This window comes from Nelumbo lutea, chromosome 2, assembly GCF_056320005.1.
Source record: "Nelumbo lutea isolate HS-2025 chromosome 2, American lotus-T2T, whole genome shotgun sequence".
In the NCBI taxonomy this organism is placed as follows: domain Eukaryota; kingdom Viridiplantae; phylum Streptophyta; class Magnoliopsida; order Proteales; family Nelumbonaceae; genus Nelumbo; species Nelumbo lutea.
Window position 1 is genome coordinate 40,569,472 of NC_142685.1, and position 20,328 is coordinate 40,589,799.

Consider the following 20,328-nt stretch of genomic DNA (forward strand, 5'->3'; position numbering starts at 1 on the left):
TAATTAAATAAAAAAATTAAAGTAAAGATAAATAAAAAATATATATGAAAAAATTAGCACATCTCTAATGTTACATCTATACTACTATAACACTTACAAATGGAATCATATGTTTCTAAATTTTTTCTTGACTAAAATACCTCTCTTTTTGAAATATGGTCCATCTTTATTGTGAGGGCCAAAATGTAATTTGAGTACTATTATTAAGTTCACTGAATTCCCTTTCATCACATCTCACTTTTAAGGTATTAACTCCTATTCTCCCTTATTAAATCATATATTTAAGATATTTTTGTTTCTAGTCACTAAATTCCACTAATTAAATTAGTACATTATAATTTTAGTAGTATAAAAATGTATATTTTTAAAATTGATCCAAAAATAAAACCGTATTTTTCTCAACATCGGATCTCTTGCCTACAAGAACTCTACCCACTCCTACCCACAAAAGACTACCTGCATGCGTTGGGAACATATCCATATGCATAATAACATATACAAGGATGGGATGTTCTCCATGTGCGGCTGCAATGTTATGTGGGTGGGTGGGTGTGGGTAGAATTGTCGTGGGCAGGAAATCCAAGCTCATTTTTCTCTAGGTAGTGGTAGGAAGTTCAACCTTTGTTGGTCAAATGGGCCAACCCATGATACCTTCATTAAACAATAAAAATTTTAGAAATAAATAATGTACAAAAATATAAAATATAAAGATAATTTGTAAAAAAATAGATGCATCAATTATAAATAAAAATATTTTTTATTAATGATGAAAATGGAATATAAAATTTAAAACCAACTATAAATGAAACCATTTTCCAATTTCTCTCGTTAAGTCACTTATATAAGATATTAACTCAATAACTTTCATTCCTGTAAGGTATATTTGATTATCATCATTAAATTATACAAATCAAATACATAACTCTAATTTTAATAATATAAAAATTAATATTTAGGAAAGTAACCTAAAAAACATTTTCTTAATTCTTGATGGTGGGTAAGCACTTCAATCATTTGGGTCAATTGGGTTAACTAATGGTGCCATAATCAAATAATAAAATTTAACAATATACATAGATAGAATATAAAAATACAAAAAAAAATAATTTGGTATATCTCTCATGTTATATATTTGTCATACTAAATAAAAATAAGTATGGTGTATAAAAAGTATTTTTATTGATGGTAGGTAAGGACCATCAATAAAAATCAATATTAGGAAAGTAACCTAAAAAACATTTTCTTAATTCTTGATGGTGGGTAAGCACTTCAATCATTTGGGTCAAGTGGGTTAACTAATGGTGTCATAATCAAATAATAAAATTTAACAATATACATAGATAGAATATAAAAATACAAAAAAATAATAATTTGGTATATCTCTCATGTTATATATCCGTCATACTAAACAAAAATAAGTATGGTGTGTAAAAAGTATTTTTATTGATGATATAAATGGAATGCGAAATTGAAATTAATAGAGAAATGACATGATATCATAATCAAGTAATAAAACTTTAAAAATAAAAACTAGAAAGAATCATAAAAGTTATACAAAATTTGAGCATGTATTGAAGTTATATATTTATAAAAAAATGGTTATATGTGTAACATTATATATTCATTGTGTTAAACAAGAATAAATACTATACATAACAAGTAATTTTATTAATGAGGGAAATGAAATAAAAAATTTAAAATCAACTTAAAATAAATCAATTATCTTCTTTGGGTGATGAGTTTGTGATTTTGGTCAAATGGATTGATGTTATAATTAAATAATATATATATATATATATATATATATATATTTTAAATAGGAAAATACAAAAAATTACAAAAACATAAAAATTTATAGAAAATTTTGAACATATCTCTAATATTATATATTAATTAATTATATCAAATAAATTAAGTGTGATAATAAAGAATTATTTTTATTAATGATGTAAGTGAAATATATAATTTAAAATATCTAAAAATGATATTTCCATGTAGGTGGTCGGTAAGCAATTCAATCGAATAAAATAGGTGAACCTATAGTGTAATAATTCACTTAATGAAAATTTTAAAAATAAAAAGAAAAACAAAATGTTATAAAAAATAGAAACTTTGTAGAAATTGTGGGTGTATTTCTATTAGGGTATAATTGTCATGTTCAAAAGTAAGTACAATAAATAATATATTTTTTATCAATAAAAGAAGTAGAAGTAAAACAAAAAATCAGGAGCACACATGAGACCCATAATAGAAATTTATGTACATGAGACCTGATGGAGCGCGATCCGGACGGTCTTAGTTGTCCGCTGCCTTGCTTCAGAACGGGGTAGAAGGGAACCTAAAACGGAGATGGGGAAGCTCCGGGGGGAACCCGGTGTAGAGGCTCCGAAGCTCAAGTTAGAATCCTTCAAAAGCAAGGTAATACCAGATAGCGCAAAGTTTGCATACCTCTGCTGTCGGGGGGTAGGGGGCTCTTATAATCACTTTGTGCACTCGTCCCGGGGCCCTTGTCAGGTCAGGTATGATTACCCTTGTGCTTGTCAATTCGGTCGTCATCCTTTCTGCTGAGACAGAACCGTAACTGCCTGACCGTCATCTAACTGAAGATGGCGATGTCAGTGGCGGTGGCAGGTGGCCATTTAGGGTGCTGCCGCCAAACGTCAGATCCCAAGTCAGTCAGGCGCGGCGTCCTTGGGCATGAACTTCCTTAGTGTCAGGCGTGGTACGACTAGTTTGGTTTTGGTGCCAAGTGATGCAAAGTGCTGAGCAAGGCGGTCTTGAGCTCGGGGGTATCTATAGGGCAGGTCAGTTCAGCGAGGTGTATCCCGAGCTGTTACAAGGTGGGTCAGTTCGGCGAAGTGTATCCGAGCCGTTACAAGGTGGGTCAGTTCGACGAAGTGTATCCGAGCTGTTACAAGAGTCAGTTCGGTGAAGTATATCCCAAGCTGTTACAAGGTGGGTCAGTTCGGTGAAGTGTATCCTGAGCTGTTACGAAGGGTGAGTTCGGGCCCCCGGTAGGGAGTTCAATTCGCTCGTGTCCCCTTGTTCCCGCCTAGGCTTGGCCCCTTCTGCCGAGCTGTTGTTTCTGCCACATGTCACGTAATAGAGAGGTCGGGCCAAATCCTCCTTCATCAATTGCCCTCAACTCCTTGCGACGGGGGTCTTGCCATGGTGCAGGGAGTTTTCGCGAGGTAGCAGGTGGATTTGTCCCGTCCTTCAAACCTTCTTTGCACGAGATGCTTTTGCTAGGGTTCTTTCGGTTCCCGAGAAGGCTAGAAACATGCTTACTCAAGAACGCCGGTGGTTGTGACAGCGTGCGTTTTAAATTTCAAACCAATTCGCGCCGCTGGGACGTGACAGCGGGTCATTTCAAAAAGGCGCGCCACTGCTGTACGTGCGCGGGTGACTGTCAGGGAGACGTGTGGCGCGTCAGTTTCGGAAAGACGCGTGTCAAAGCGACGTCTGTTTCAAAAAGATGTGCGCTGACATTTTGCTTTTTTTGGAAAGACGTGCGCCAATCACATCTCGACCTTAAGGGTTGTGCGGTCAGTAAGAACGTGGGTCATCGGATCGTCTTCGGTCTGCACGGTCGATTCTTGGCTACTGTAGTTATAAATAATGGGGGACCCTGGTCGGTTTGTCACTTATGCGGTCTGTCTACTGAGTTCGCGCCCAACCTTTCAGCTCGCGTCCAAGTCTTTTCCAGCTCACGTCAAGGCTGGTTATATAGTCTTCTCGGTTCTTTGGCTTGTTCTTCAAACTTTCCGGTGAGTACTTTCCTGGATCCATCTTTTCCCCAATGTCTAGCTTTGATAGCTCAGACGATTCTTCGAGTAGGGCCGACGTAGGTTCCACCAACTGAGCCGTGTCCCCCAACTGCCTCAGTGATCCTGAGGTGGAGCTTGAGGACTATGAACCAGTAGGGCGAGTCGCTTCGGGCGGTTTGGCGTCTACCTCCCACCGAGGTCGGATGCTAGACAGGTTTGGTCCTTCGACCATGACGCCTGAGGGGCTTCAATCCATACTTCTGTCTTACAATCTTCCTGGGGGGTACACATATTTTATTCCATCGGGTAGCTTTCCTTGGGAACACGGTTTTGACGAAATCGTGATTTTTCGAGAGCAGCTCGCTGCGGGGTTGCGACTTCCTTTCCATCCCCTTCTCGTCGAAGTCATAAACCACTTCGGTGTCACCATTGGTCAGCTTCATCCGAACTCTATTCGGAACCTGGTGGGGATAGTTTCCCTTTTTTGCGAGCAGAACTTCCCCTTGGACTTAGAGATATTCTCCTCTATCTTGATGCTCAAGAGACAGGTGGGTTCTCTTCCTGGGGGGAGACGGGCGTATTACCTTACTCCTCGCCAAGGTTTTAAGCTTCTGCACGATCTTCCTAATAAGGTCCCGGCGTGGAAGCGGGACTACTTCGGCGTGCGAAGTGCACAAGGATGGCCCTTTCAGACCGAGTGGGGTGAGGCCGCTCTCGATTTAGGTGCAACTCTCGATAAAGAGACGGTGAAGGGCCTCCGACAATGGGCACGGCAAGGCTTAAAGTGCCACCACTACTTAACGGAGGCCAAGCTTATTGCAGCCGGCCTGAGTTCGGGTAGGTTTCTAGCTATGCGGTTCTTGCTTGCTCTGTTCTTTTCATTTTTTTTTCTGATGTCGAACTCGTTTCTACAGGTGTCATGGACGCGGGGAGAACTTGTGGGGGACGTTTGTTCCAAGGTATGAAGAGGAGGAAGCAGGTCGCCAAGCGAACTCGTACCGAGCTGCCTCTGGATGAGGAGCCCCAAGTTCCAGACCATACGCCAGAGGATCTGCCTAGGGAGCCCGAAGCGACTCCACCGGTGCACGAAACTGTCGGGGCGCCTTCCGCTGAGACCACTCATACGGGCGCTACTGCATACTCAAGTGCTCCTGCTCACTCCGGGTCTGCTCATATGCGGGCTGGGCCCTCAGGCTCGGGAGCTCAAGGGGAGTTTAGGAGCGTGTTGACGCCGAACTACGTTCTTCAGAAGAGTAGGGACGCTACTTTCCCTGAGGAGGTCACGGCGTGGACCGATCTTCCCTTGAATCAGGTCACTTGCCGTGCCGTAACACATGCCATGGTGGTAAGTTAGATTCCGTCTTCTTTTTTTTTTTTTATTTTGTTGCTTCTGCTGTTATTTGCTCACTTGTTTCTTCTGGTAGGTGAATTTTCAATTCATGCCTTGGCGGCCCAAGTGGAGAGGAGCTCGCGACAAGCGCGAGCTGCTGAGGCTGCCACTCATGCTGCTGAAGAAGCTTTCCGTGCTGCAGAGGCAAATACCTGGGCTGCTGAGGCGGCTGCTTACGCTGCTGAAGAGGCTGCTCGCGTCGCGATGGCCATGCAGGCGAGGTCTCAGCGTGACGCCGAGGCCATGGGGGTAGTTGTCAAGCATATGGCGGACTTGAAGTTGGATTTGCAGCATCAAGTCAAATATCTTCAAGAGGACATCAGGGAGAGAACACAGATTTTTTCCCAAGGCATTGAAGACGCCAAGAAGAAGGCAGTTGAAGACTACATTGCCTCTCCGCGTTTTGACGATTTGATGGTGGACTCTTATAGGAGGGGGTTCAAGTTGAGCCGGTGGATGATCCGGAATACATACCCCGACCTCGATGTAAGTGCCATATCCACTTCGCGTATAACTCAGGAGATGGCCAATGCGACCGATGGCGAGCCGGACTCTGAAGGAGAGGCAGGGCCTTCGGGTGTTGTTGAAGTGCCTTCCGATGGCGAAGAAGTGGCTCCGGCCATGTATTTTTTTTTTATGGCCGATGTACTGTTTCTTGCAATGGACTCTTTTTCCCCGTGTTCTTCCCCGAACTGATTCTGTCTGCCACTGTCTGGGTTATTAAATTTTCGCGGTCTGCTCTGCCGCGAACTGGTTTTTTGCCGAGCTGATAATATGCTCTTTTGCTTGCCGAAGTTTCTCTTGGCTTGTATCATGGCACATAGGACCTGATTTCGTCCACTTTGCTTGGTGGTTTATAGGTAGTATCGCCTTAAGTTCACGATGTTCCACGCTCGAGGTACACGTTTGCCTTCCAAGGTTTCGAGTTCGTATGCCCCCCCGAGCGCTCTTTTTACTTTATAGGGCCCTTCCCAATTAGGTCCAAGCTTGCCCACGCCAGGTTCGGGCACCATAATCTTACGAAGGACCAAGTCGCTGACTCGGAAGCTTCGTTGCTTTACTTTGCTATTGTAATAGCAAGCTACCTGCTGCTGGTATGCCGCTGTTCGGATGTGCGCGAGGTCCCTAACCTCGTCCAGTAGGTCAAGGTTGGTACGTAACTCATCTCCGTTCGTCCGATCGTCGTATGTTTCTAATCGCAATGTTGGTATTTCGATTTCCGCCAGGATCATTGCTTCAGTGCCGTAGGTGAGGTTGAAGGGGGTTTCTCCCGTGGCTATTTTTTCGGTAGTTCAGTGAGCCCATAAGACACTTGGTAGCTCTTCGGCCCACAATCCCTTAGCTCGACCCAGACGTGCTTTTAGTCTGCGCAAGATGGCTCTGTTCATTACTTCCGTCTGACCGTTTGCCTGTGGGTGTGCGGCTGACGTGAAATTTTGCCGAATCCCCATGTTCTGGCACCACTCTTGGAACTTGATATCCTCGAACTGTTTGCCGTTGTCGGAGATTAGTACCCGAGGTAAACCGAACCGACATACTATGTTCTTCCAAAAGAAGTTCTGTATGTTTCGAGCCGTAACAGTTGCCAGAGGTTCGGCTTCTATCCACTTCATAAAGTAATCTACTGCAACAACTAAGAATTTTCTTCTACCTGTTGCCGGTGGGAATGGCCCCAGGAGGTCGATGCCCCATTGTGCAAAGAGCCACGGGCTGGCGAGGTATTTGAGGTCGGAGGCAGGTTGATGGTGGATATTGGCGTGCTTCTAACACTTGTCACATTTTCTGACGAGCTCGACAGCTTCTGCCTTCATCGTTGGCCAGCAGTATCCTTGTCGAAATGCCTTTTGGGTGAGTGCTCTGCCCCCCAAGTGTCTGCCGCACAGGCCTTCATGAGTGTCATGGAGTACGAACTCGGCTTTGGCAGGTCGCAGGCAACGCAAATAGGGGAGCGTGTATGACCGTCGGTATAACCGTTCGTCTATTATGACGTATTTGGCTGCCTGGCGCTGCACTCTCTTGGCCGCATGGCGATCTGCAGGGAGGGTTCCGTCTATCAAGAAGCTCGCGAGTGGATCGATCCAGCTCGGCTCTGCCTCCAAGACGGGAGCGACCTCCTCTGTCCCCCCGAGAATACTAGGCCGAGGTAAGTCCTCTATGTACACAGTTCTCATATTGTTGTGACTTGTACTAGCTAACCGGGACAGGGCGTCGGCCTCAGTGTTTTCTGACCTCGGGATTTGCCTGATGATGTGTGACTAGAAGTTGAGCAGGGCTTATTTTACTTTGGCCAAATATGTGATCATGGAGAGATCGCATGCTTCGTACTCGCTGGTAACTTGGTTCACCACGAGCTGAGAATCGCTGCAGATGACCAAGTGTTTTGCCTTTACCTTTTGCGCTAGGTCCAGCCCGGCGATCAGTGCTTCGTACTCTGCCTCGTTGTTGGATGCCACGAACTCGAAGCGTAGTGCGTACTCTAATTTTGTGCCGCCCAGGCCGCACAAGACTATTCCAGCTCCGCTGCCTTGCCAGTTCGAGGAACCATCCACGTGAAGGATCCAGGGCTCCTCATCTCAGTTCGCGCTTCGCCTGATCAGGAGAGATGCCACACTGGCTACTACTTCACGGGGTTCGGACTCTATGGGCTCAGGAGCTCCGGGTTCGCCCGAACTAGGGACCTCGGGCTCGACCTGTGGGGCTTCGTGGCTGAAAGTGCACTCGGCGATAAAATCTGCTAAAGCTTGGGCCTTGATAGCGGTTCTCGGTTTGTATTGGAGGTCGTACTCGCTGAGTTCAATGGCCCATTTCGTCAGTCGACCAGAAACCTCGGGTTTGAGTAAAACTTGTCTAAGAGGTTTGTCAGTTAGGACGATGACGGTGTGAGCCTGGAAGTATGGGTGGAGTTTTCGAACTGCTATTACTAGGGCGTATGCTAGTTTTTCTATCTCCGGGTACCTTGCCTCTGCTCCCTGCAAAATTTTACTAACATAATAGATGGGTCGCTGGACCCGGTCTGTTTCTTTTATTAGTACCGAACTGACCGCATCGTCGCTTGCCGAGAGGTACAGTTCTAAGACCTCGCCCACCTCGGGCCGGGCTAAGGTTGGCACACTAGCAAGGTAACCTTTTAGTTTGTCGAACGCGAACTGGCAGTCCTGGGTCCACTCGAACCCTTTGCCTTTGATTGCCTTGAAGAAGGGTAGGCAGCGGTCTGCTGATTTAGACAAGAAGTGGCTTAGAGCGGCTATGCGGCCGTTTAGCCTCTGAACCTCTTTTACTTTCCAAGGTGGTTTCATATCTAGAATGGCTTTTACTTTGTCCGGGTTGGCCTCAATACTGCGCCGATTGACAATGTAGCCTAGGAACTTGCCCGAGTTGACGCCGAAGACACATTTGTTGGGGTTCAACTTCATGCTAAACTGACGCGGGATTTGGAAAACAGAATCTAAGTCTTGTATTAATTCTTGTGAAAACTGAGTCTTGACGACCATGTCATCTACATAGCACTCTATCTTCGTACCAATCAGGGGCCGAAATAGCCTATTTACAAGTCTTTAGAAAGTCGCCCCGGCATTTTTTAGTCCGAAGGGCATGACTTTGTAGCAATACAGGCCGAACTCGGTTATGAAGCTGGTTTTTTCCTCATCGGATGGATCCATCCTAACTTGGTTGTAGCCCGAGTAGGCGTCCAGGAAGCTTAGCAACTCGTTTCCCAAGGTCGCGTCCACTAGGCGGTCAATTCTGGGGAGGGGGAAGCAATCTTTCGGGCAAGCTTGGTTCAGGTCGGTATAGTCGACGCACATGCGCCACTTGCCGCTTGCCTTTTTTACCAACACCGGGTTGGCCACCCAGCTCGGGTAATGGACTTCCCTTATGAAGTTTGCTGCGAGGAGCTTCTCGACCTCCTCGTCGACCGCTCTCCAGCGTTCTGGGGCTAAGTTGCGTTTCTTCTGACTAACGGGTCTGACTATAGGGTCAGTATTAAGTTTGTGAGTTATCAGTTCGGGGCTAATGTCGGGCGCAGACCAGGCAAAAATATCTAAATTTTGAAGTAAAAAACTTACCAGTTCGGTTCGTAGGGGATCCTCAATGGAAGCTCCGATCTGAAGTGTGCGAACTGGGTCCATAGCTGAAGTCGGGATTGTGACAGTTTCCTCGGTGGGCGAAGACCGTTCCTCACCTTGCTCCGCAGGCCGGTCCAGTTCGAAGTCGTCGTCCGCCTTGGTTTTTCCCTTCAGGGCGGCAACATAACACTTGCGGGACTCGAGCTGGTCGCCCCGCACTACCCCTACACCGAAGTCCGTAGGGAACTTCATGGCCAAATAGTAGGTGGAGACCACCACCTGTAGGATATGCGTGATCGGCCGCCCTATTATGGCATTGTATGGGGAGAGGGTCGCGACTACCAGGAAATCATGGTTGAGTCTGACTGCACAAGGCCATGTGCCGACTTCCACCGGGACGGTTACTTTTCCGAGGGGCCTAACTTCCTCTCCGCTGAAACCCACCACGGGAGTGTTCACGGGCTTCAGCTCGCTCCTCTATAACTGCAGCTGATCAAATGCTGACTTGAAGAGGATGTCCGCTGAGCTGCCCGAATCTACGAGTATGCGCCTGACCTCGAAGTCGCTGATCCTTAGTTTAATAACCAGCGCGTCATCATGGGGGTAGTGGACTCCTCGCGCGTCGTCCTCCGTGAAGAAGACTGGTTCTTCGGTCTTTGGTCTCTTTGGGGGGTTCCGTTCTTCGAGGGCCGCTTCGTGAACTGAAGTCCGGGCTGCTGCCGAGGTACACCCCGCTACCACCGAACCTCCCACTATTACATGGATGGTTCCCCGAACTGGCCTCTCTTCCGGAGGCTGCTTCTGCAACGGTTCAGCAGGTCTGTTGCTAGATTCGGGGGCATCCGTTTCGTGCTCCCCTTGCCGACCTGCCTTATTGTTATTGTTGTGCTGTACAAAGTTTCTCAAGTATCCGCGACGGATGAGCCCCTCTATCTCGTCCCGGAGGTTATTACACTGTTCGGTGCTATGACCATGGTCTCTATTGAAACTACAATACAAATTCTTATTTCTCTCGTTCGGATTTCCCTTTAGGCGAGGTGGCCACTTAACGTACGGGGCGTCTTTGATCGTCATTAAGATCTCCGTCCGCCTTGTGTTTAACGGCGTGTAGTTCGTCCGAACTGCTAGGGGTGCCCGGAACGACTGGTTCGGCTTCGGCTCCCGGGTCGGGTTTTTTATATTCACCGGGTTCGAGAGCTCGCCTTCTCTCTTTCTTTTCTCGTTCCCGCCCACGGTTTGTTGGTTTATTTCTTCCTCTGTCCTCATGAACTTATCCGCGAGTTTTAGGAATTCGGCCACGGTTGCGGGTTGGTTGGCCACCATGTGTCATTTGAATTTTTTGTGCGTCACCCCTCTTTTGGCCGCCGCGAGCTGCACTGTGGGGTCCAACCGCTGTATTTGCAAGCATGCTTCGTTGAATCGCTTGATGTAGCCTCGAATGGATTCTCCTTCTCTTTGGACTACTCCAAAGATACTTTCCTCTTTTCTGGGGCACCGTTGGCTGGTGACGAAGTGTGTGGTGAAGACTTGCACGAACTGGGCCCAACACTTAATCGACCCGGGGGCCAGGTTCCTGTACCAAGTGCGGGCGTCCCCCCCTGAGGGTGGTGGTAAAGGCCACGATTCGCTGGCCCTGGTGAGGTGCATTTGGGACTGAAAGGCGTCAATGTGGTCGTTGGGGTCGAAGGACCTGTCGTACTTGTCCAGAGGTGGGAGCTTGAAGTCTCTAGGTAAGGGGACCGCCAGGAGTTCCGATGCGAGGGGGGAAGGAACCAAGAGAACCGGGGCAGCCCCTACCTCGTCCGAGCTCGTGTCTTTGCCTCTGAACTCCGACAAGGCACGGGTGGCGGTTCGGCTACTTCGCCGTTGAGCGGGCCTTGTACTGGCGTTGCTGGCCTCCGTGTTACCGAGTTCGTTGGGCCCGGAATGCTGGTAGTCTGCCACCAGAGCGCTGAATTGGTTTTCGGTGAGCGGGAGCTTGGGCTTGGAGCGCCAGGTGCCGACCTCGCAGGCGAGGTTCCCGACCCGCTCGCGGGTTGCAAGGCGAGGATGACATTTTTCTCTCTTCGGCCTGGGGACGAGGCCTGGCTGTTGGGGTGGTTCTGGGGTCGGGAGGCCTTCGCCTGGTGGGGGCGTCCATCCTGCGGGGAGGCCTTGACCGGCCTCGGAGCGGGGTGGCGAGGCGGAAGTAGTGGTTGGTTCAGTGGCAGTTGGGGGAACTGCTGTTGATAGTGATACTGGGAGATGTTGTGCAGTACTTGGTGCTGGTGAAGCTGGTGCTGTTGGAACTGTTGCATTTGGGCTTGCATTGCCCGCATGCACTGCATCAGGTCCTCCAACCGGTTTTGGCTGGCTGCCAGGGGGACGACAGTCGGTTCAGTGAAGGTTGTCTTAATGGGGAGAGGAAAGCTGATGCTTGTGGTAGGAGGGTTTACGGGTGCCACTGCTTGTGGCGCGTTCAAGCTGGGGATCCCATCCGTCGAAAGGGGAATGGTGAACTGTCCAACGCACACCACGGGGACTTGAAGTTGTTCCCCGGTGGCGTTTGTCTCTGTGCCTCGTCCGATGTTGCTGGAGGAGGCCATGAGTGTTGGGTTTTTTGAAGAAAAGGGGTTATCGAAGTTTGGAGGGAGGCTTTTTGAAGCGTTTTCCCACAGACGACGCCAATTGATGGAGCGCGATCTAGCCGATCTTAGCTGTCCGTTGCCTTGCTTCCGAACGGGGTAGCAGGGAACCTAAAACGGAGATGGGGAAGCTCCGGGGGGAACCCGGTGTAGAGGCTCCGAAGCTCAAGTTAGAATCCTTCAAAAGCAAGGTAATACCAGATAGCGCAAAGTTTGCATACCTCTGCTGTCGGGGGGCAGGGGGCTCTTATAATCACTTTGTGCACTCGTCCCGGGGCCCTTGTCAGGTCAGGTATGATTACCCTTGTGCTTGTCAATTCGGCCGTCGTCCTTTCTGCTGAGACAGAACCATCACTGCCTAACTGTCATCTAACTGGAGATGGCGGTGTCAGTGGCGGTGGCAGGTGGCCGTTTAGGGTGCTGCCGCCAAACGTCAAATCCCAAGTCAGTCAGGCGCGGCGCCCTTGGGCACGAACTTCCTTAGTGTCAGGCGTGGTACGACTAGTTTGGTTTTGGTGCCAAGTGATGCGAAGTGCTGAGCGAGGCGGTCTTGATCTCGGGGGTATCTATAGGACAGGTCAGTTCGGCGAGGTGTATCCCGAGCTGTTACAAGGTGGGTCAGTTCGGCGAAGTGTATCCGAGCTGTTACAAGAGTCAGTTCAGCGAAGTATATCCCGAGCTGTTACAAGGTGGGTCAGTTCGGTGAAGTGTATCCTGAGCTGTTACGAAGGGTGAGTTCGGGCCCCCGGTAGGGAGTTCAGTTCGCTCGTGTCCCCTTGTTCCTGCCTAGGCTTGGCCCCTTCTGCCGAGCTGTTATTTCTGCCACGTGTCACGTAATAGAGAGGTCAGGCCGAATCCTCCTTCATCAAGACCCATAAACCCATTCACGAAGTTAAATGTTTAGTGGTTTAATTTGCTACATCAATAACTTATTGGCTAAGTTAGTGTATTTATGTAGACAAGTATCTTAATGGTAAATGGACCTAGAATTTTTGTTAAGGTGAAGAAATAACCGGTCTAACCAGTTGGTTTGGCCATGGGATAAAAACACTAATTAAAAACCAATGCAGTAAAAATCAATTATAAGTGTACTTTAATTACTACATAAGATTCATAAATTAAAAAATAACAATAAAAATGTAATACTTTTTGTAAAATTTATAAAAAATTAGTACATTTTTAGTCTTAAATATTCATCATGTTAAACAAAAATATGTGTAAAAAAACAAGATATATTGTTATTAAATATGAAAATAGCTAAAAATACAAAAGAAAAGGGATTCATGTCTTACCCATGTCCTCTTTACCTAGTAAGATTGGTCAACCGTCCAACCAATATGGCCATTTGTTTGTTAACCAAGGTTGTGTTTTTTTTTTTAAATGGTTGAATTAAAACAAATTATTGCTTAAATTTGTATGGACTTGAGCATAGGATAAAACACACTAATTAGTCAGTCAATGTTGTTATAATTAAATAAAAGTATAAAAAATAGATATGCTACAAAAAAAAAATTAAAGAAATAGATTTTTTGTAAAAAATATAACACTCTAATATTACATATTCATCATATTAAACAAAAAACAAGTATATAATGAATACGATGTATATTTATTAACAATGGGTAGGGATCTTCCAAAGTTTACATCATCCACAACAATTAAGTGATACAATTTTCTACAGCCGCATATTCAACTTCAACCATGGTTAGGGCTATTGAGGTTTGCTTTGCTTCTTGCACATCAAGGAAACCAAGCAAGGCCTTGGAAATTGACAAGCACCACTCATGCTTTTTCTATCTATCCTACTTCCTAAATCAGCATCCGAATTAGCTAGTCATACAAAAATAGTCAGTCCTTCCATACCATAGTCCTAAATTTGGAAATTCATTGTGATATGTCAGTATAATTTTGAAAGCTTTTAAATGGCTCTTTTTTGGATTACTATGGAATACAGCACATAGGCAAACCGAGAACAAGATGTTAGGTCTACTAGCTGTGAGATATAGTAGACTCTTTATCATTTTTCTATACACTTTTTATTTACTAGTTTCTCCTCTTGATTAAGATCAATTTTGGTTTAGATACTCATCAAAGTGCACACAGGTTTGGCTTAATACATTCCAAACTTTTTTCAATGTTTATTTTTGTAAATTTGGACTGGCATATAAATGTGCCTTATTCTTGTTGCCTTATTTGCAATGTTAAACAGAACTTAATTCAGATTTCATTATACTAATAAATTCCTTGCACAAGGTTTCATTTATAGAACCAAATATGATGTCATCCACATAATACTTGGACAATGATTATGTCACTTTCAACCGTTTTTATGAAAAAGAGTTAGATCTATTATTCCTTTGGTGAAGCCCTTGTCTATTAAGAATCTACTTAATCTTAGAGCTTGTTCTAATCCATAAGGCACCTTTGTTAATTTGTATACATGATTAGGAAATTCTTGTTTTTCAAAACCAAGGGTTGTTTGACATAAACTTCTTCACTTATATAGCCATTTAAGAAAGCACTTTGTACATCCATTTGATAGAGTCTAGCATAGGCGAATGGCATTCTTATTGATTTTAAGCTTGCTATTGGAGCATAGGTTTCATCATAGTTAATTCCTTCTTCTTGACCATATCCCTTGACAACCAATTGGGCTTTATTTTTAGTAACCGCTCCCAAGTCATTTATTAATTTGTTTTTGTAAACCCATCTAATTTCTGGTGACGAAGGGGTCTCTCTACTAGTTTCCATACTTGATTATTTTCAATTTGTTTTAGTTCCTCATTCATTGCATCCATTCTATGACTATCCTTTAGTGCTTCTTCCACAATTTTGAGCTCTATTTGAGATAGAAGGGCTATATTATTCTCTTATGTTCAAGATCAGCTTCTAGTCCTGGCCCTTACACTTAGGCTTCCTATTATTTGAGATTTTGGGTGATCTTTATTATATAAAAAACCTACTTCCCTAGGCATTTGATAGTCCTAGTTTTCATCTCCAAGCAATCTTCCTCTTGTTCATTCTCCTCTACCCGTGATTTAGGTATGGTGACTTTAATTTCCTAGTCCTCTCCTTTTCAAGTTCTTAGGAACTCAATTTCGTTAAATGTTACATGAATTGATCCCTTAACAATTGATAACAATTGATGTTCTTTTGTTGTATACTCTATATGCTTTGCTAGTTTATGAGTAATAAATAATGATTCCTATATCAAATTTGGCATCAAAATTTCCCAAACCATCATTGGTGTTCAAGATGTAACATTTGCCCCCAAGACTTTAAAGTAACTGATTCTCGATTTCCTTCCATTTAGAGGCTTTGCCCAAAAGTGTTTGGGTATTTTATGTTCATTCAACATGGTTCTTTTCATCTCTTGAGGTGTTTTGTTTTTTCTTTCAACTACTCCATTTTACTCGGGTGTCTTAGGTGTAGAAAAGTTATGTGTGATTTCTCTATAATTTTATTAATTTATTCTGCATTCTTTATCATTTTAAACTATTTTTTATGAAAGACTTAAGATATTTTGTTGCTTTATTTTTGTGTGCTAAGAAGAAGGTCCAAGTGCATCTAGAATTGTCATTTACAATAACTAGAAAATAGGATCTTCCTCCTAGACTAGTAGTTCTCATAGGCCCAAATAGATCTAGGAACCATTTGCTCATGTTAGGAACTTTAAGCTCTTATGCTCTTTAGCCAACAAACATTTGATGGAGACTTTCTCCTTTTGGGTTATGTTGCACTCATTTTCATCTATTGATTTTTTATAAGCATTCTCATATAGTGCTTATAATGACGACCATATCTCATATGCTGAAGTATACGAGTGAACTCTTTTTACTTCTTGAGTATTGAGACCTCTCTATAACTTCCTAAAGATCATAGTCTAGGGGGATGAGGTAGATCCTCATCTATCCTTCCCACATGTAAAACCAACACCATCAAAGATAGGAGGAAGGAAGATTCAGTATCCCTCAGCAAATGAAGCACTTACTTGGGTAGCAATTGCTCAATAAGTTATTAAGCTTTCGGATTGGTGAACATGCTTTGATACAATTCATTGGGATTGATAGTTTTACCCAAGGGGGGTGAATTGGTATAGCTTAAAATATGGTTAGTTCAAGCTTAGAACCTTTCCCAAAATCTGAAACTTAGCAATTTTTAAGATTCAAGATAAAATGTAATGAATTGAAGGATTAATCAGAATGTTTAGCATTTAATCAAATGACTGATCAATACAATCAACTCACAACTGAAGGACAAACTGCAACTTCAAACAAGAAAATAATATAATTACAATAGTTACATGGGCTAGCACTTAAATAACATTGAGCAATAAATACAAGTAACTACTATAAGGTAAATGTTAACTGAAAGTAAATAAAACATTTAACTATAGAGGTTGATGAACAAGTTGGCGGAAATAACAGTTAAGCACAAGTTCAACAACAAACTTAAATAACTATTAAATTGTAAATGAAATTGGAAATAAATGAACTGAAATGTAAATGGTAATTGCAGAAAATATGTGAAAGCCTAGAATGGCCCGGACCTTCATCTAATGGAGGGGCAGATGAGTAAATTTTGAGATCAAGTTTAACTGAGTAGGGTTTTTGATGATTTGGTAGGGTTTGATTGGTGTAAATGTATTCAGATTAAGGGAATTGGATGTACAAGCATTCCGTCTCACGAGAAAATCCAAAATGGAATCCTCATTTATTGGATGGACAAATGAGTAAACTTTGAAATGAAATTTAACTAGGTAGGGTTTCTAATCGTCCTAGACGAATTGGCATGGTTTGATTAGTTTAAATGTGTTCGGATTAAGGGAATTTGAGGTACGAGTATTTTGGTCCATGGGGGAGCTTGGAATGGAATCTTTGTCTAGTAGATGGACAAATGTATGAATTAAGGGTGTTCACAAGGAGAGCCAAACTGACCAAATCGGCCCGACCCATCCCGATTTGGTCAAATTTTCAAAGGTGTCAGTTGGTTTGAGTTCCTAAACTGAAATAAAAAGAGAGGTTAGTTCGGTTATGGTTTTCACACTTAAAATTCGAAACTGACCCTACCCGACCTAAACACATAGTTTTATAAGACTATACTTGTAACATCTATTATTTAATTAGTAATTATTATTTTAATCGATTGTTTTTATCTTGACCTTGTGGTCATTCAAAACCTTTAATTTTATCTTTTTTGCTTCGTTTCTTGGGATTGGAAAATTTACACCAAATAGGAAAATTGGAAATGACGAAGTCTAGGATAGGGATTAGCCTATTGGAAGATTTTGATTTATTGCGTTTTTGGGATCAGCAAGAGAATTCAAGGGAAAACCCCCCTGAGTGGCTAAGCCTAAAAAACTGCCTAACTCACATAAGTCACAACTTGTCAACATTCATGTAGTTAATTGCTTGGACATTGGAGAGCGACAAGGCACAGACCGGGTGGAAGAAGAAAGAGGAGAGAAAGGGGAAGTGGAAGAAGAGAGATTGGGGGAGAAAGAGAGAGAAGAGAGAGGGAGTGCGAGAAATGTAAAGGAGTTTGAAATAGAGGGGGATTATCATCGCTGCTATTTGTGTATTGTGAGATCAAGAAAGACAAACATTGTTTTTCTCGTCAGTTATTACAAAGGTAATAGGGAGATTAAAAAGTATTGCAACGGCCTTCTTGAATGAAAGACTAATAAAAGGGGTTTTTGTCTCACAGTCATATAGTACAAGTGGGTTTTTGTCGCAAAACAAAATACAGTGAGATCTTTGTCGTGACTCCATAGTACAGGGTCTTTGTAATTTATCCTAAAAAAATATAAAAGTCACGTGGTGTCAATCAGTTACGACTTATGAGGGAAGATTGAGGGAGGATTTTATTAATTTTCTGAAAATTTAGTGATAATCAAAGGGATTTCGTAAATAGTAGGGGCAGGGTAAGTGAATTTATTAAAACTTAGGGATAGTTTAATAGATTTCCCCTACTTACATGACGTCGTGTTCATTTTTCTCTTCCTCGGTTCTGCCTTCTGCGCCCGGGAAACCAAAAAAAAAAGGCCACATCGTGTTCATGTTTTGACTAGGATATTGGAGATGGCCTCAAAATCTTGAAAGTGAAGAAACCCACGATTGGAGTTGGAGCTGAAGGAGCAAATACGGAAACAGCTAAACGAGGGAAAAGAGTCCGTTAACGATCTTCAACATGTTTTAGTTGGCTTTATCAGTTCAACCATGGAGGGTTCAGGCTTGGTAGCCCCTAAACGCCCCTTTGATCCTTCCGCTACCGATCGCCCCGAACCCAATGCCGGCACTATCCCCTCTTGCACTAAACGTCGCCACCATCATTCCTCCTCCGCCACTCCATCTATGATGTTCAAATTTCCCCCTCCTCCTCTCAAGCTGTCCGCCGGAGAAACCCTTTTCCGAATCCTCTGCCCGGCGGTAAAGACTGGCGGCGTCATCGGCAAGGGCGGCGCAATCATTCGTCAGTTCCGTGAAGAAACTGGCGCTAAGATTCGTATCGATGAGTCTGTCCCGGGTTGCGATGAGCGCGTAATTCTTATCGTTGCAGAAACCCCAAAGAAGAGAAAAGAGAACGTAAATGGAGATGGGAACGATAATGCTGGAGAAAAAGAAGAGGAAGATTTGGGAAATTCGAGTTCGAATGCGAATTCTGACGAGGAAGAGGCTTCGCCGGCCCAACTGGCGTTGGTGAGGGTTTTTGAGAGGATGCTGAAGGTTGATGAAGAGAGGTTCGGAGGTTCAGCGGAGAACGACGATGGAGAGGAGAAGGATAAAGAGAAGACAGTGAATGCGGGTGGTATTGGGGCGACACAGACTCCTGTCGTCTGTAGGTTGTTGGCACCTAGTAATCAAGTGGGTTGTGTGCTTGGGAGAGGAGGCAAGATTGTGGAGAAGATAAGGCAGGACAGTGGTGCGCAGGTCAGAATTCTTCCAAAGGATCATATTCCAGCATGTGCTTCTCCTGGGGATGAGTTGATTCAGGTAAATGTCTCAGAATACTTTCGTCCTTGTTTAAACATATTTTTTAGTGATGTCTATGGGTTAACGTTATGCTTTCTTTTTTTCTATTGCCCTCAATGTTATTATCTTCATGGGAGAGGCGGGCATTCATCTATCTCTCCCTTTTAGATGCACACAATCAATCAAATAATGCAGCATAACAAAGTGATCGAAAAGAATTTATGATTCTAGAAAACAATATCATCAACATATAATACAAATAAGGGTGTTAGAATCAATTAAGCAAGTTAAAGAACTTTATATCTATGAAATTATGTTCATCATAAATAAAATATAGAATGAAATTAAATATGTTATATGTAATATGCCCTATCATCTATTTGATGAACTAAGATAGGTATGGATATTATTTATCAAGAAAAAAAAAGAAAAAAGATAGGTGTGGATATTGGTTGCTGAGATGCCAGGAGGGAATTAGTTGTATAGTCCACTACTAATCAATGTATTTGGGCTTATAAGAAATACTGCTTTCTTTCTTTTTCTCTCTCAATCTAATTCAACCCTAACCTCAGCTATTTCGTGCCATTTAAACACGTACTGCTCTGCCATTGTGCTCTATCAAGAGCCATTTTTCTGCTAAATTGCAAGTCCTTGGGTCATTTCTTTGGTCATTTCCTTCATTTACTTTTTACTGGTACTCCTTCTCAATGTTGTGGTCATTGGTTGTCTATGTGCATTACTGAACTATCTCAGTTGACTTTCTCTTGTCTTATTGCAAATTGGGGATAATGAGAGATTTCCTTTGGGAGCCTGGGGTGACTAAGAAAGACCACTTGGTTAAATGGGATGTAGCGTGTAGAAGGAAAGAGCAAGTAGGTTTGGTAATAGGGAACCTGAGTAAGAAGAATATGGTGCTACTTGGGAAATGGTTATGGAGATTTCCAATAGAATAGGAGAAGCTATGGCACAAAGTAGTGGAGACTGGAGTGTATCCATGGGCTCAAGGACAATGGGTGGGTGCTGTCCTTTTTTGCATAAAACCACTCTTGTTTTGGAGGTTTGACCTTGGAAAGCATTCCTTAACATCCTTCTTGTGTTTCTGAGCTATATCAGGTTTGGCCTCTCCTCTAGCAATACAATAAAATTGTGAGAGGATTTGTGGGTAGGTGATTTTCCTTTGAATGTTCTATTCCCTTTCTTGTTTACTTTATCCACCTTAGAGGGTAAACCTATTTTGGACTCTTGGTTTGTTGGTCCTTCTCCTTCGGCCTCTGGGTTTGTCTGGAATTTGGGGTTTATGGGGAACCTTAGGGAGTTGGAAGTCTCTCAGGTCTCTGACCTATTGAAGGCTTTGGATGGGGTGATGCTAGTGTGTGGGATCCTAACCCTAGGGGATCCTTCTCTTGTGCTTCTCTTTTCAAAATTATAGTGGCCTCCAATCTCCCTCTTATATTTTTTCTTGTGAAAGATGTTTTGTGCATCCCTATCCCTCCTTAAATTTACAGCTTTTTT

At 43.6% G+C, this 20,328-nt stretch overlaps 1 protein-coding gene across 1 annotated transcript in view; it reads left to right on the top strand.

Annotated features, from left to right (window-relative positions):
- The first annotated feature begins 17,714 nt into the window (after positions 1-17,714).
- The window catches only part of LOC148870058 (RNA-binding KH domain-containing protein), a 32,349-nt gene continuing 29,735 nt past the window's right edge, over positions 17,715-20,328 (top strand). Inside the window, exon 1 of the mRNA XM_088968864.1 lies at positions 17,715-18,837. Within this exon, the coding sequence (XP_088824990.1) occupies positions 18,064-18,837 (774 nt within the window). The 5' untranslated portion in view covers positions 17,715-18,063. The remainder of the gene's footprint in view (positions 18,838-20,328) is intronic.